The 10,586-nt window shown below is 40.3% G+C and overlaps 3 protein-coding genes across 4 annotated transcripts; 1 reads left to right on the top strand and 2 right to left on the bottom strand.

The window, feature by feature from the left end:
• Positions 1 to 35: 35 nt before the first annotated feature.
• On the bottom strand, positions 36 to 2,791 carry LOC135335455 (ras-related protein Rab-3-like). The gene is made up of 3 exons (XM_064530954.1): positions 2,526 to 2,791; positions 822 to 977; positions 36 to 543 (listed from the first exon to the last, which is right to left on the bottom strand). The coding sequence occupies exons 1-3, from the start codon at positions 2,681 to 2,683 to the stop codon at positions 135 to 137; spliced, it is 723 nt and encodes a 240-aa protein (XP_064387024.1). The 5' UTR covers positions 2,684 to 2,791; the 3' UTR covers positions 36 to 134.
• A 100-nt stretch (positions 2,792 to 2,891) lies between these two features.
• Positions 2,892 to 4,864, bottom strand: LOC135335453 (uncharacterized). Its single transcript, XM_064530952.1, has one exon. The coding sequence runs from the start codon at positions 4,787 to 4,789 to the stop codon at positions 2,999 to 3,001; it is 1,791 nt and encodes a 596-aa protein (XP_064387022.1). The 5' UTR covers positions 4,790 to 4,864; the 3' UTR covers positions 2,892 to 2,998.
• A 148-nt stretch (positions 4,865 to 5,012) lies between these two features.
• Positions 5,013 to 10,519, top strand: LOC135335450 (uncharacterized). 2 transcript variants are annotated; one of them, XM_064530947.1, is made up of 5 exons: positions 5,013 to 5,145; positions 7,099 to 7,227; positions 7,295 to 7,410; positions 7,487 to 7,620; positions 7,703 to 10,519. In XM_064530947.1, exons 2-5 carry the CDS (start codon positions 7,099 to 7,101, stop codon positions 9,514 to 9,516), a joined length of 2,193 nt encoding a protein of 730 aa, XP_064387017.1. In that variant the 5' UTR covers positions 5,013 to 5,145; the 3' UTR covers positions 9,517 to 10,519. The 2 variants fall into 2 exon arrangements, with proteins under 2 accessions (XP_064387017.1, XP_064387016.1); XM_064530946.1 differs by lacking the exon at positions 5,013 to 5,145 and having other exon boundaries at positions 6,701 to 7,227.
• Positions 10,520 to 10,586: the final 67 nt, after the last annotated feature.

The following is a 10,586-nucleotide window of genomic DNA, read 5'->3' as shown; positions in this document are numbered from 1 at the left end:
GCCATTGTTGGCCTAAAAGTTAGGCATGCAAGAGAACACAAAAAAACAAATTTCTGTCAAAAATAGCAGAAATTGGAATTAAAACTGGCGCCATGCAAGGCCACTCAATAAATTATATAATTGGAAAATGGTCTCTATTTGAAGTAATAAGCACAAAAAAGAATGGCACATGCACACCCAACGAACACAATTGTACCCTGGTGGAAAATTTCCTTGCTTTTCCTCCTATTCCGCAGTTCAGCCATTTGACGATCATAATCGAGCAGCTGCATGCTTGAATTTTCAGGCGGCCTAAACATAGTAGTTATGGGTACTTCAGTTGGCTTAGTTGTAGCACTGCAAATCAATGTAACGAGTTTGTCGACAGCTTCCGTTACTTTTGTGTCATCTTTGACGCTCGTCTCAAAGTACTCTATGCCCAGTGACTGGGCCAGATCCATGCCTTGCTCCTTGGTGATCACTCTGCTCTCAGTCAGATCAGACTTGTTCCCCACTAGAATTACTTTAGGATTGTTCGAAGTCAAGTCACTAATTAGGGTCATCCTGCATGTGTGTGCGCATACGTACGTATGGTAAGACTTTAGTTAGGACATGTGTACCTGCACTCCAAACTTCAGTATTAAAATATTTTCATAGACACTCTATAGCTGCCAGAACGCATAAGTACCAGCAAAGCAAACTTAACATCTCTTAAAATTGCCTGTCTTGAGTCCTGACCAAATTAAACCCATGTACTATTGTGCAAAGAGCTAATGAGTGAACCGGGTTCATTCAAGAATACAATAGTGAGAAAGTACATCTACATACGTATATACACTCACCATTTCCTGACTGATTGGAATGAATCTTGACTAGTGAGGTCAAACATAAGGACAAACCCCTTTGCCCCTAGGAAGTAGGCTGTAGTTATACGTAAATAGCATTCCTGTCCCGCTGTGTCCCACAACTGGAGCTTGATCTTCTCATCATAGATATACCTGTGATTATAAGCAATACCATTTTTATGAGCAGCTCATACTGAGCATGTGAGCACCTTTAGCACATTGAGGTCATTAGGTGAAGCACAATCAATATTATACTAATAGGAGGGTGGTTGGTGATCAATAATAATTATATGGGATAGGGATACCGAGCATGCATTAATAACATAGCTTGCAGTATACTGTTGAGACCACATTAATTTTATCATCAATGCTGCTGCATTCTGGCTTAAGATACGACTGTAATTAAACTGCAAACCTTCGACGCTATTACAAAATAAGTAGACATACACAATCAGACCTTAATACAGACACAAGGCCTCAGCTCGAGAACAATATTACCCAATGGAATCTTTATGATCTTAACATTCATGTTTTGTTTTAAGTAAAGCAGTGAAAACAAAGCACATGGATGGGCACAACGTGGTATATAAAGTGTGCATGCGTAGGACTGCATGCGTAGGACTAAATAGTTTGATGTCTTGAATCAAAGCATAGCTAGCACCAACATGCAAGTTCGACAACAATGAGAAAATCTGCCACAAGGCGACTTAATTACGAAGCTAGCTGAAAACTAATGTTGAAGTCCTGATCTATAGTTAGAGGAATAGAGGTTGAGGTTACCCTACTATCAACATCCACATCCTCGATTATAGGCTGCTAATTTTAAAATGTTTCTAGCAGCCTGGAATCGAGTCTATGGTTTGACGTCTTCCGTATATACTTGATCAGAGTAACATTTTACTGGTAAAAGAGGCTACAATTCGAGAGAGGCTAATGTTAAGAGAGGTGTTTAATTAATACTTAGGCCTAACACTTCAGCAAATTCAATCACCTTCAAATTGCTATTTTCAGCATAAACTCGAAGAGTATATTGCCATGAGAAAGTCTTTGTAAAGCTATTTAGCTAGCTGCTAGTATTAATATGGCCACGTGCAGAAGTGCTAGCCTTGGATAGAGTCAACGTTTACTGAGGCAGAGTGGCTACTACAAAGGGGGCTACTATTTGAGAGCTGCCTTTATGCCTCTGATCAAGCATAATTATACGGTATCAGTACTATTTAGGATGCACCATAATTTATAAAAACACATGCAGCAGTCACTACTTTTAGAGGTCAGTCCTAAAATCAAGGGTGTCGCATTTTTAAAGGGTAACCGTTCATTTTTGGTGGACCACCATGCCCATCTATAAAACGCAGGGTCAAGAATTAGTTGGTTGAGCCGGGACGTCGGGTTTCAATGCAACTATAGTTGCAGCCCAATCAGATCACAGCATTTCTAATGTGGTCGGTGTCACGTCCGGTTGCGCAACCTTAACCGCGCAAGCAAGGTAAAATTGGTTAATACCCACTTCAGAATAATAATTTCATAGCTGTTATCAGCGTGTTACATAATGATAAAGACAAATCCTGACAATAGCTTGAAACCAGACCTCCCGTCAGGGACGGTCGGGCCACGCCCAACTAGATTCTAGTCAAGAATATCGAATATCAAGTGAAAAGTGAAAACCTTCCCATCTGCACACCCGTACCCCATCCAGCTAACCTGTCCAGGATTTTAACTTTGAAGTCAATACCAACTGTAGGTACAAATCTGCTGGTGAAGGTGCTGTCACAGTAGCGCATTAGGAACGTGGTCTTCCCAGCTTTTGAGTCTCCCACAAAGAGCACCTTGAACACGCGACCGAATTTTGGCTCATCCATCTAGCTCGAGCTAGCTAGCTAGCTAGCTCGTGTCGATTTATAATTATGTAGTGAGTCCTCCAAAAAAGAACATATGTACGTATGAATATAAATATTAGGTAATGATCATCAAAACTAGATACTAATCAATGTTGTGATTGCACATGTTGTACTGTTCTATCCTGTTCTATCTTGATGTGCCCTGTTATGTATATATTTATCATGCATGTTCGCAAAATAAGTATCATTGTATGAAACCATAACAAATAATAACATTCAGAAAATAACCGAGAGTAAGACTCTAAATAAAAAACACCAGCAACAAACCAAACGAAGTCAACATTGCAAAAATAACGTTTCTGTTTTATGATAAAATCTTTTCGATTTCACACATCCACATATTCCGTGTTCGTCAAACACAGTTGAATGTCCTCTAACTCTTGTTTCATCACAAACTTTTGCTTTATCTCCTTTAAACCAAAGATAACATTCACAGAGACGACAGAAATTGCTTAGTAGCTCAATGAGAAGGGGACTTAACTGTCCAACATCGAGGTATAAATATGTCAGAGATGGAGACTTAGAGAAAGCTCGAGCCAGATCGTCAGAAACATCAAAGTGCTTATAGTCAATGGAAAGTTTCTTCAGAGATGAGTAGCAATCTGAATCAGTGGGTAATTTTAGCGGGCTACGGTTTGATGAAGAAATTGTAACAAATAACTGTGCAAGGGAAGGCAGGTTGGGGAGGACATTGGTTAGGTCAAGGGTGGCCGATAGCTTTTTTATTAACACAATTGAGATTTTTAAGTGTTGCAACTGTTGAAAAGCTGGCAGGAGCCTTTCGACTTGGAGAGCTACTTTATGATCCCTGATATAATGATCAGAAATTATGTCGATCGCAAACAAATTCATTCGTGCCAAACTGACATCCCGACCACGATCAACACGCCTTTCAGTAATGAATGAATAACCTATTGATAAGTAACGCAGTTTCCTCATACTAGATAGAACCTCCCAGAGAGAAGACAAACTCTCAATATTACAAATTCCCACAATGTTCAAAGCTGCCAAGCCCGCACAATTTGAACTGATATCGGCTAATCCTAGAAGATTCTGTAAAGAATTTGTACAACCTTGAATATCAAGACTAACTAGCTTTGGACACATTTCAGAGAGCAGCGTAAGGTCAGTAGAAGCTAACACTTCTGTTCTTCTCAAACAGAGTGATTCAATACTTGATGGCAAAAGTGAGACAGCAATACCACGTGAAAGTACATCCATGGAATGCCCCGATGAACTGTACACTATAGCACTGACAGGATCTAAAGTGGAGGAGTTGCCACGAGATAGAATTATATCTGAGAAGTGCGAGACTGAGGAACAAACAGATGCAGTCGGGCAAGTCACCAACTCAACATTCGGATACAAAGACAATGTAATAATTGGGTACTTGGTGACCACGTTTCCAGCTATTGGGGAACTGCTTGGATAGATGGATAACTGCGCAGGGTGGTCGCTGCTCGTTAGTTGGTGAATACAGTCAATAAATTGGGAAATCCCAAACAGTTTCAGATTTGGAGGCATATACCCGCCATCTTTCCAAAAACGCACAGCAGAGTACCTTTCATCCTCAGTATTAACACAGAGAACCTCCAGACTTTTCGATGATTTAGCAGCCACTAATACACGCTTAGCACAATATTGATTTCCTGTCACACTAAGGCAGTACAGGGATGGTAATTCAGACAGCAACTGTTCAAGTGTGTTCTGCTTTACAGATTCGAAGAACGTGCCAGTCAATGATAGGTAGCGTATTTGCTTGCATTTACCAATTTGAGGGAAAAACTTTGCGTTTGAGAACCTCTTTGATTTTGACATATACGATATGTGAACATATTGGACATACGAACGAGATAGTTTCAGTGCCTGTCTGAGAGCTTTGAAGTCTTGGTCTCTTCTGCGACAATTCTTCCACACCAGGGAACTCCAGGCATGAGGATCGCTGAGGAGAGAGTAGAACCTCTTACAGGAAATACGGAGACATAGCTTGTCATTGGCTGTCAGGTAGTCAGTGATCTGGAGCAGTACTTCAGTAGGGAGTGAGAGGAGCATCGGAACTTCCATCATCAGATCAATGGATCAGAGGTATGAAGGATCTTGGGGATCAAAAAGCCCAAAGCCACGTCTCAGAGAATCTGGTAATGATCATCAAACTGCGATCTATTATATCTTTTGCGCATGCTCAAAAGTAGTCGTCGACGCCTGGTATCCAAACAACGCTGCGTCTTGTTCGGTACCAGTATCACTACACTGTTGCACTGTCACTGATCAGTTCGAAGAGACCAAAATAATTCCTATCATCTTGCAAGTGGTGGGCAACAGACCTAACTGGTGCATTGACAGCTATTGCTGCTTACTTCTTTCATTGATTTTATGTTTTATAGAATTTTTCACTGAGAGTTGAAAGATTCTCGAAGAAGACGGTAAGTTAAATGTAGAATAGTAGACTATGATGTTAACAAAAGTTTTAATCATTGCAAGTTGATTAATAATTATGATGTGCTATAATTATAATAGTGACTACAGGGCTCTCTAACTCTCTAATGCGTATGCTCATTGCTTAGGAAAATTGATGACCTTTTTAAGCAAAATTTTAACTCTACTGTTTTGGAACCCCCTCTCAAATTCCTGGATCCGCCACCGAGCAACACTCAGTCTCAAATTCTAGCCCGGCTTTTCACTATCACGTGCCACAGTTAGATAACCGTGAGCCCACTGTGGTCAGATTTCACTCTACCAAAATGGGCGTGGTTACAATAATATTATTGGAAGAGTGTAGTTGGGCGTGGCCTATCTGGGATTTGTTCTCCTATCAGATTGCAGTATTTTTCACGTGCTTGGTTACACCATAGATTGAAGAGTTAGAGGGATAGGAAACGGAGTGGTGCACGTGATGATTTTACATTGAATCTGCAGTGGAGCCTCGAAAACTATCCGCGTTACGCCCTATGAATGAGGCTATTAAGCACATTTTTGCCGGGTAACTCCCAAAGCTGTGTTTCCTCGAGACATTATCTCTTTCAGCAATTTATAACACGCCTAGTCCATGAGCCTCGTGTAGTACTTGCTAATGACTGACCACACCCAGTAAAAAGAGACTTTCCAATAAAGTTATATGTTCCCAAGGCTGTTTTAGAGCTAAAGGAACATGTAACGTGTAAGCGTGCTGGTTATGACTACTACAATAGGTATAGACCTTGAAATATAAGTGAGTTGCATGGACTAAGCACAGTTACTTGTAGTTTATTATGCACTGGGTGTAGAAATACGTATTGTTGTGATGGCCTTGATTAAATCGCAGGGAAACACGGATCGTACCACAAGGGTGCTTCCGTTTCCAATCCCCCTTTTCCTTTATCTATGGTTACACTTCAGCAGAACAAATCCCAGATAAGCTTGCAACCCGACCTCCCGTCAGAACTAGGAAGAGTGTATTGCATCTTGTCTTTTTAATTATGATTGTGTACTACAACACTCCATGGACAAGTTTTTTTAATGCTTTTCTAAAAAGGCTGCAATGGCATTTCAAGTAAAGGCATAACTAGGCATAACTCGAGAACCAATTAGCATTATTTGTAAATCCACGAATTAAAATTAGATTAATTAATTAAATTAAAATTAGAATTAAAATTAGAAAACGTGACTAGAAGCCTTGGAAACTCTTCATTGTGATCGTCCTTGAGCAGCTATATAGCAGTCTATACACAGACAGACGCACACACACAAACACACTACCGTATACCTCGCTTGCACATACGCACCGAGGCATAATAATTGATTGTAGGCATATTCTGTGACGTGTGCTGCTCTAAGCCACACCCACTTCATTGGAAATTGCAAGCTGAGTGTATCGAGAATAAGCTATAGACTTAAGACTACACAGATCTTATTCCAGCTAATCTATAGTGACCATGCACTTGTCTTCTAGCAAGGATCCGCCACAGTGTAGTACAATAACTCTACGTCAGCACAAGACTGTCTGAACGACTTTTCATCTCACAGTGAAGCTCTGCACGGCCGTTAGTGAACTTACTTCAACTATGGTTCTTACAGTTGCGATCCGCCACAAAACGATCATTTCACACATAGAAGCATGTAGATCTCCAGCTAGCTGCTTCTCTACCCTCAGCATTTCTATCTAAACTCAAAATGTGTAGTCTACATCAACTCTGGCCCACTTCTGATCTCACACTTGAATACACAAACCGCTTTTCTTATGTGCCAATCATTAGATTATACGATCATTACAACAATCCATTAATTTGAATGACGTCATAGCCACGAAAATGGACTATAAGCGAGGACCTTGCACCATAATTACGTACCCCTGGTTATGATATTCACTTGTTAATAATTATGTTGAAATTGCAATGCAGATGGAACAAACGTTCAACAAATCCTCATGTTCACTACCAGTAAACAAGCGATTTGACGGTGACCTGCATATGACCAGAGATGGAACTGTCAACAAGAAGAGTGAAACCAAGTGGAAAATGGATCGCAAGGTATAGAGCTGTAAAAGAATCTCATGCAACTAATGTACGACTCTTTATTATTATATTATGCATTTAGAGAGATAGACTTGTACTGGTGGAGACAGGCACCTCTTGGTTTAACTCTCCTCACCTCCGTGGAAACGGGAAAGGAGTCAATGCATTCCGTATCTCACAAGCCAATGCTATGAAACCGTATGTTCACTGTACCGTATAATTATCATAGCCTACTTTAGTTCTGTAACTTATTAATCTCTCTATATACATGCAGGAAAGCCATGAAAGGGAAGCAGCAACCTGACTATCCTCCCATTGTTCCTAAACAAGCATTTGGAGTAGACCAGCAACAAAAGCATACTAGGCCCTGCTCAGCGAGACTACACACACTGGCAGCTCTACCTACGGGTAAGAATTATGTTCAGTTTTACTTTTAACTGCATAATTATAATATATAGCTATTGAAACATTTTATTGGCAATGTTTGCAGGTTCCTTTACCGTGACAAAGGACAATGATAATCACCAAAACACTATTGAGTATCCTCTGACATCAGAAAGTACTGACACAATAATTCCTAGAGAACACAGTGAAGAAAGTGAAGAAACAAGTAGGCGAAAAATGAATGCCAGCAAGTACGGAGAAATCTTAATTGAGTATGGGTATGAGCTACTTTTGATGAAGAGCTACTATGAACTGTTGGACAAAAAGCACTCACAAACCTTGTTGGCAATGAACATTGCTCAGAAAACCAATGAACGAGTTGGAAATAAACAATATTTGCTAGACGATCTCTATGATAGAGTAGACAATGATCAAGACATGCTCGACAAACTAGAAACAAGTATGGCCCAGAGGCAGCGCATACTGGATCATATCAAGAATTTACAGAAGCATAGCGAGTTCAACGAACTCCCAATGGAAGAGAACCCTGCAGCTGAGGGGTTCCATCCCAGAGTATTCAGGTTTCCTCATGAGATTGACGACGAAGAGCCTAGTGTCACGATTGATGAATTGACTGAGGCTGAGAGACAGAGAGAATCAGAGGAGGAGAAACTGAAGGATGAAAAACGAAGAGAGAATACAGAAGCATACCACCGCATCTTTCTCTTTCAGAGAGAGAAGAAGATTCAACTGACAACATTGGTTGATGAGATGGCCAGAAAACAAGCTTCTAAGCAATACAGGATTGAAGAGATGGATAGAGTAAAGAGAGACCTCACACTAAAGCAAAAAATTCACCTACGAAGTTTGAAAAACAGTTCGAAGAAATTGGAAAAGAAGCTGGCTAAAAAGAAAAATCAGCTGACCTACAGAGTAGAGACAATGAAGAAGCTGGTAGAGCTTAAGAATGAGAGCGAAACCAATCCTGATCCCATGTTTACAAATCCTTGTTTGTTAGACTTTGAACCAACAAAAGACCAGGCCAAAAACCTCCAAGACACATATGCTGACCGTCCAACAACTCGCTCACTCCGGCAGCGACTCAACCCTAAGTTTGTGATAGCTAAATTGCAAAAAAAATTTAGTAAGAAACCAACAAATGACAGACCTCTTGGAGCTCACCATGGGCGTAGAACAGAGAATATGCAAGACAATAATATTCCACGTGAAATTAAGGACTTTCACTCTGATTCAGAGGAGGAAGTGAGACCCGCACAAACTCAAGACAGTCAAAATAACGGGCTAATTCATGATCAAGAGCCACTCAAAAATCAAAGTAGCATTGAAAGTCTGGTCTCAGTTTGCAGTACTTTTCTGGATGGAATCCCTGGGGTAAGTGATTGGGCATCAGGAACTCCAGTAAGTCAGCCAAGGGAACTCTCAGAATCCTTTGAAGAACCAGAGTACTTACCTGCAAGACTGATAACGGTTCGACCAAGAAGACGAGATCCAGCTGTTGATCCTTTTCCAGAGCCGATATCTGGTGCAGCACAAGAGAAGTGGCTGGAGAAATGCGTCAAAGAGATACTCCAGAGTGAGACCGAGCCCCAAAAGGATTGCAAGATAACAGCAAAGTCAACCAATTTGACAGCGAACAATTCTGAGTTAGCACAGAAGAAGCAAGCTAATCGCAAACCATTCAAGTCAACTTTTTTCCCACTAACAAATTGTGACGAGCGTATGACTGAATTAGACCAGATCCTTGAAGAGCTGAGGGATACTGAGCCACATATGCAAGCAACTGTGATGGCAAACAAGCCGAAAGCCAAGAAGAGTGCATCTGAAATTAAAATAGAGATGGACCGATTGCTCGATGTTGAGAGCGATTTGGAGTTTGAACAGCTGCTTGAGTTGCTTTGATTTCTCACACCCCCAAAATATTCACGTACATGTAATCGGATAAATTAATTGTCTCTTCACTATTTCGGCCTTCGTTCTGTCAGGACCAGTACCAAAAAGAGTCGAAATAAAATTCAGGAGTTTCTTGAAGTTTGGATTCATGGAGTATAATTAAAAATTAAAGCACGTACACGTACACTCACTCTCATCATAAAAATTATCACTCTTCGTTCTGTCCGGTGCCTTATACTCGTTGAAACAGTCGAATTAAAATTCATACTCGTATCATGGAGTAAATTAAAGCACGTGCACGTACACTTGTCACCCTTTGCTCTGTCAGGTATACCTTATCTGAGTTGAATTAAAATTCAGGAGTTTCTTGAAGTTTGTACTCATGGAGTAACTTAAAGCATGTGCACTGACTCACATCATATTGTCACCCTTCATTCTGTCAGGTACCTTACTTGTTGAAAGAGCCGAATTAAGTTCAGGAGTTTCTTGAAGTTTGGATTCATGGAGTATAACTTAAAGCACGCACGTACACTGAATCACATCATAAAAATTATCACCCTTCGTTCTGTCAGGTACCTTACTTGTTGAAAGAGTCGATTTAAAATTCAGGAGTTTCTTGAAGTTTGGACTCATAAAGCACATGTACGTACACTGACTCGAGCACATCATAAATAAATATTGTCGCTGAATATCCCTTCACAAGCTATATAGAATCATCTCACAAACTCGCGATCGAAAAAATATCTCCATCGTACAATCTCATTCAGTACAATTGTGGCATGCTCTGTGAAATGGAATAACCATAGTAGCAATTGAGCTCACGCCAGAACTGCATTAGTGTCCCAGCCTGGAATAACCTTGGTGAATGGACAAATGATTGTTTTTGCGTCAAGAGGTTGATTGACTGCTTTTTTTAGCTATAGTTGTGTATTGATTTTATGTTTTAAAATGCACTGTGACTCTTCTTTGCAAAGTTTTCAATAATTATAATGCATGCACGCCTGGCCTGCATAATCAAAATTATATACTAACAACTAGAATCTATAGTTAAAAACAGCACTGAAGTGCTAGCCCTGGAT

The sequence above is a fragment of the Halichondria panicea genome, chromosome 4 (genome assembly GCF_963675165.1).
Source record: "Halichondria panicea chromosome 4, odHalPani1.1, whole genome shotgun sequence".
Classification (NCBI taxonomy): Eukaryota; Metazoa; Porifera; class Demospongiae; order Suberitida; family Halichondriidae; genus Halichondria; species Halichondria panicea.
Note: the sequence above shows the minus strand (reverse complement) of the source record. Positions and strands in the feature narration are given on the sequence as shown.

Excerpts from the sequence above, each read along its gene's own strand:
- LOC135335455 (XM_064530954.1), bottom strand. The coding sequence starts at position 2,683 with ATGGATGAGCCAAAATTCGGTCGCGTGTTCAAGGTGCTCTTTGTGGGA. Across the intron at positions 978-2,525 it reads AAAGTTAAAATCCTGGACAG|GTATATCTATGATGAGAAGA; the intron begins GTTAGCTGGATG and ends TTATAATCACAG. Across the intron at positions 544-821 it reads TTCCAATCAGTCAGGAAATG|GATGACCCTAATTAGTGACT; the intron begins GTGAGTGTATAT and ends ACACACATGCAG.
- LOC135335453 (XM_064530952.1), bottom strand. The coding sequence starts at position 4,789 with ATGATGGAAGTTCCGATGCTCCTCTCACTCCCTACTGAAGTACTGCTC.
- LOC135335450 (XM_064530946.1), top strand. The coding sequence starts at position 7,093 with ATGCAGATGGAACAAACGTTCAACAAATCCTCATGTTCACTACCAGTA. Across the intron at positions 7,228-7,294 it reads AGTGGAAAATGGATCGCAAG|AGAGATAGACTTGTACTGGT; the intron begins GTATAGAGCTGT and ends TTATGCATTTAG. Across the intron at positions 7,621-7,702 it reads ACTGGCAGCTCTACCTACGG|GTTCCTTTACCGTGACAAAG; the intron begins GTAAGAATTATG and ends CAATGTTTGCAG.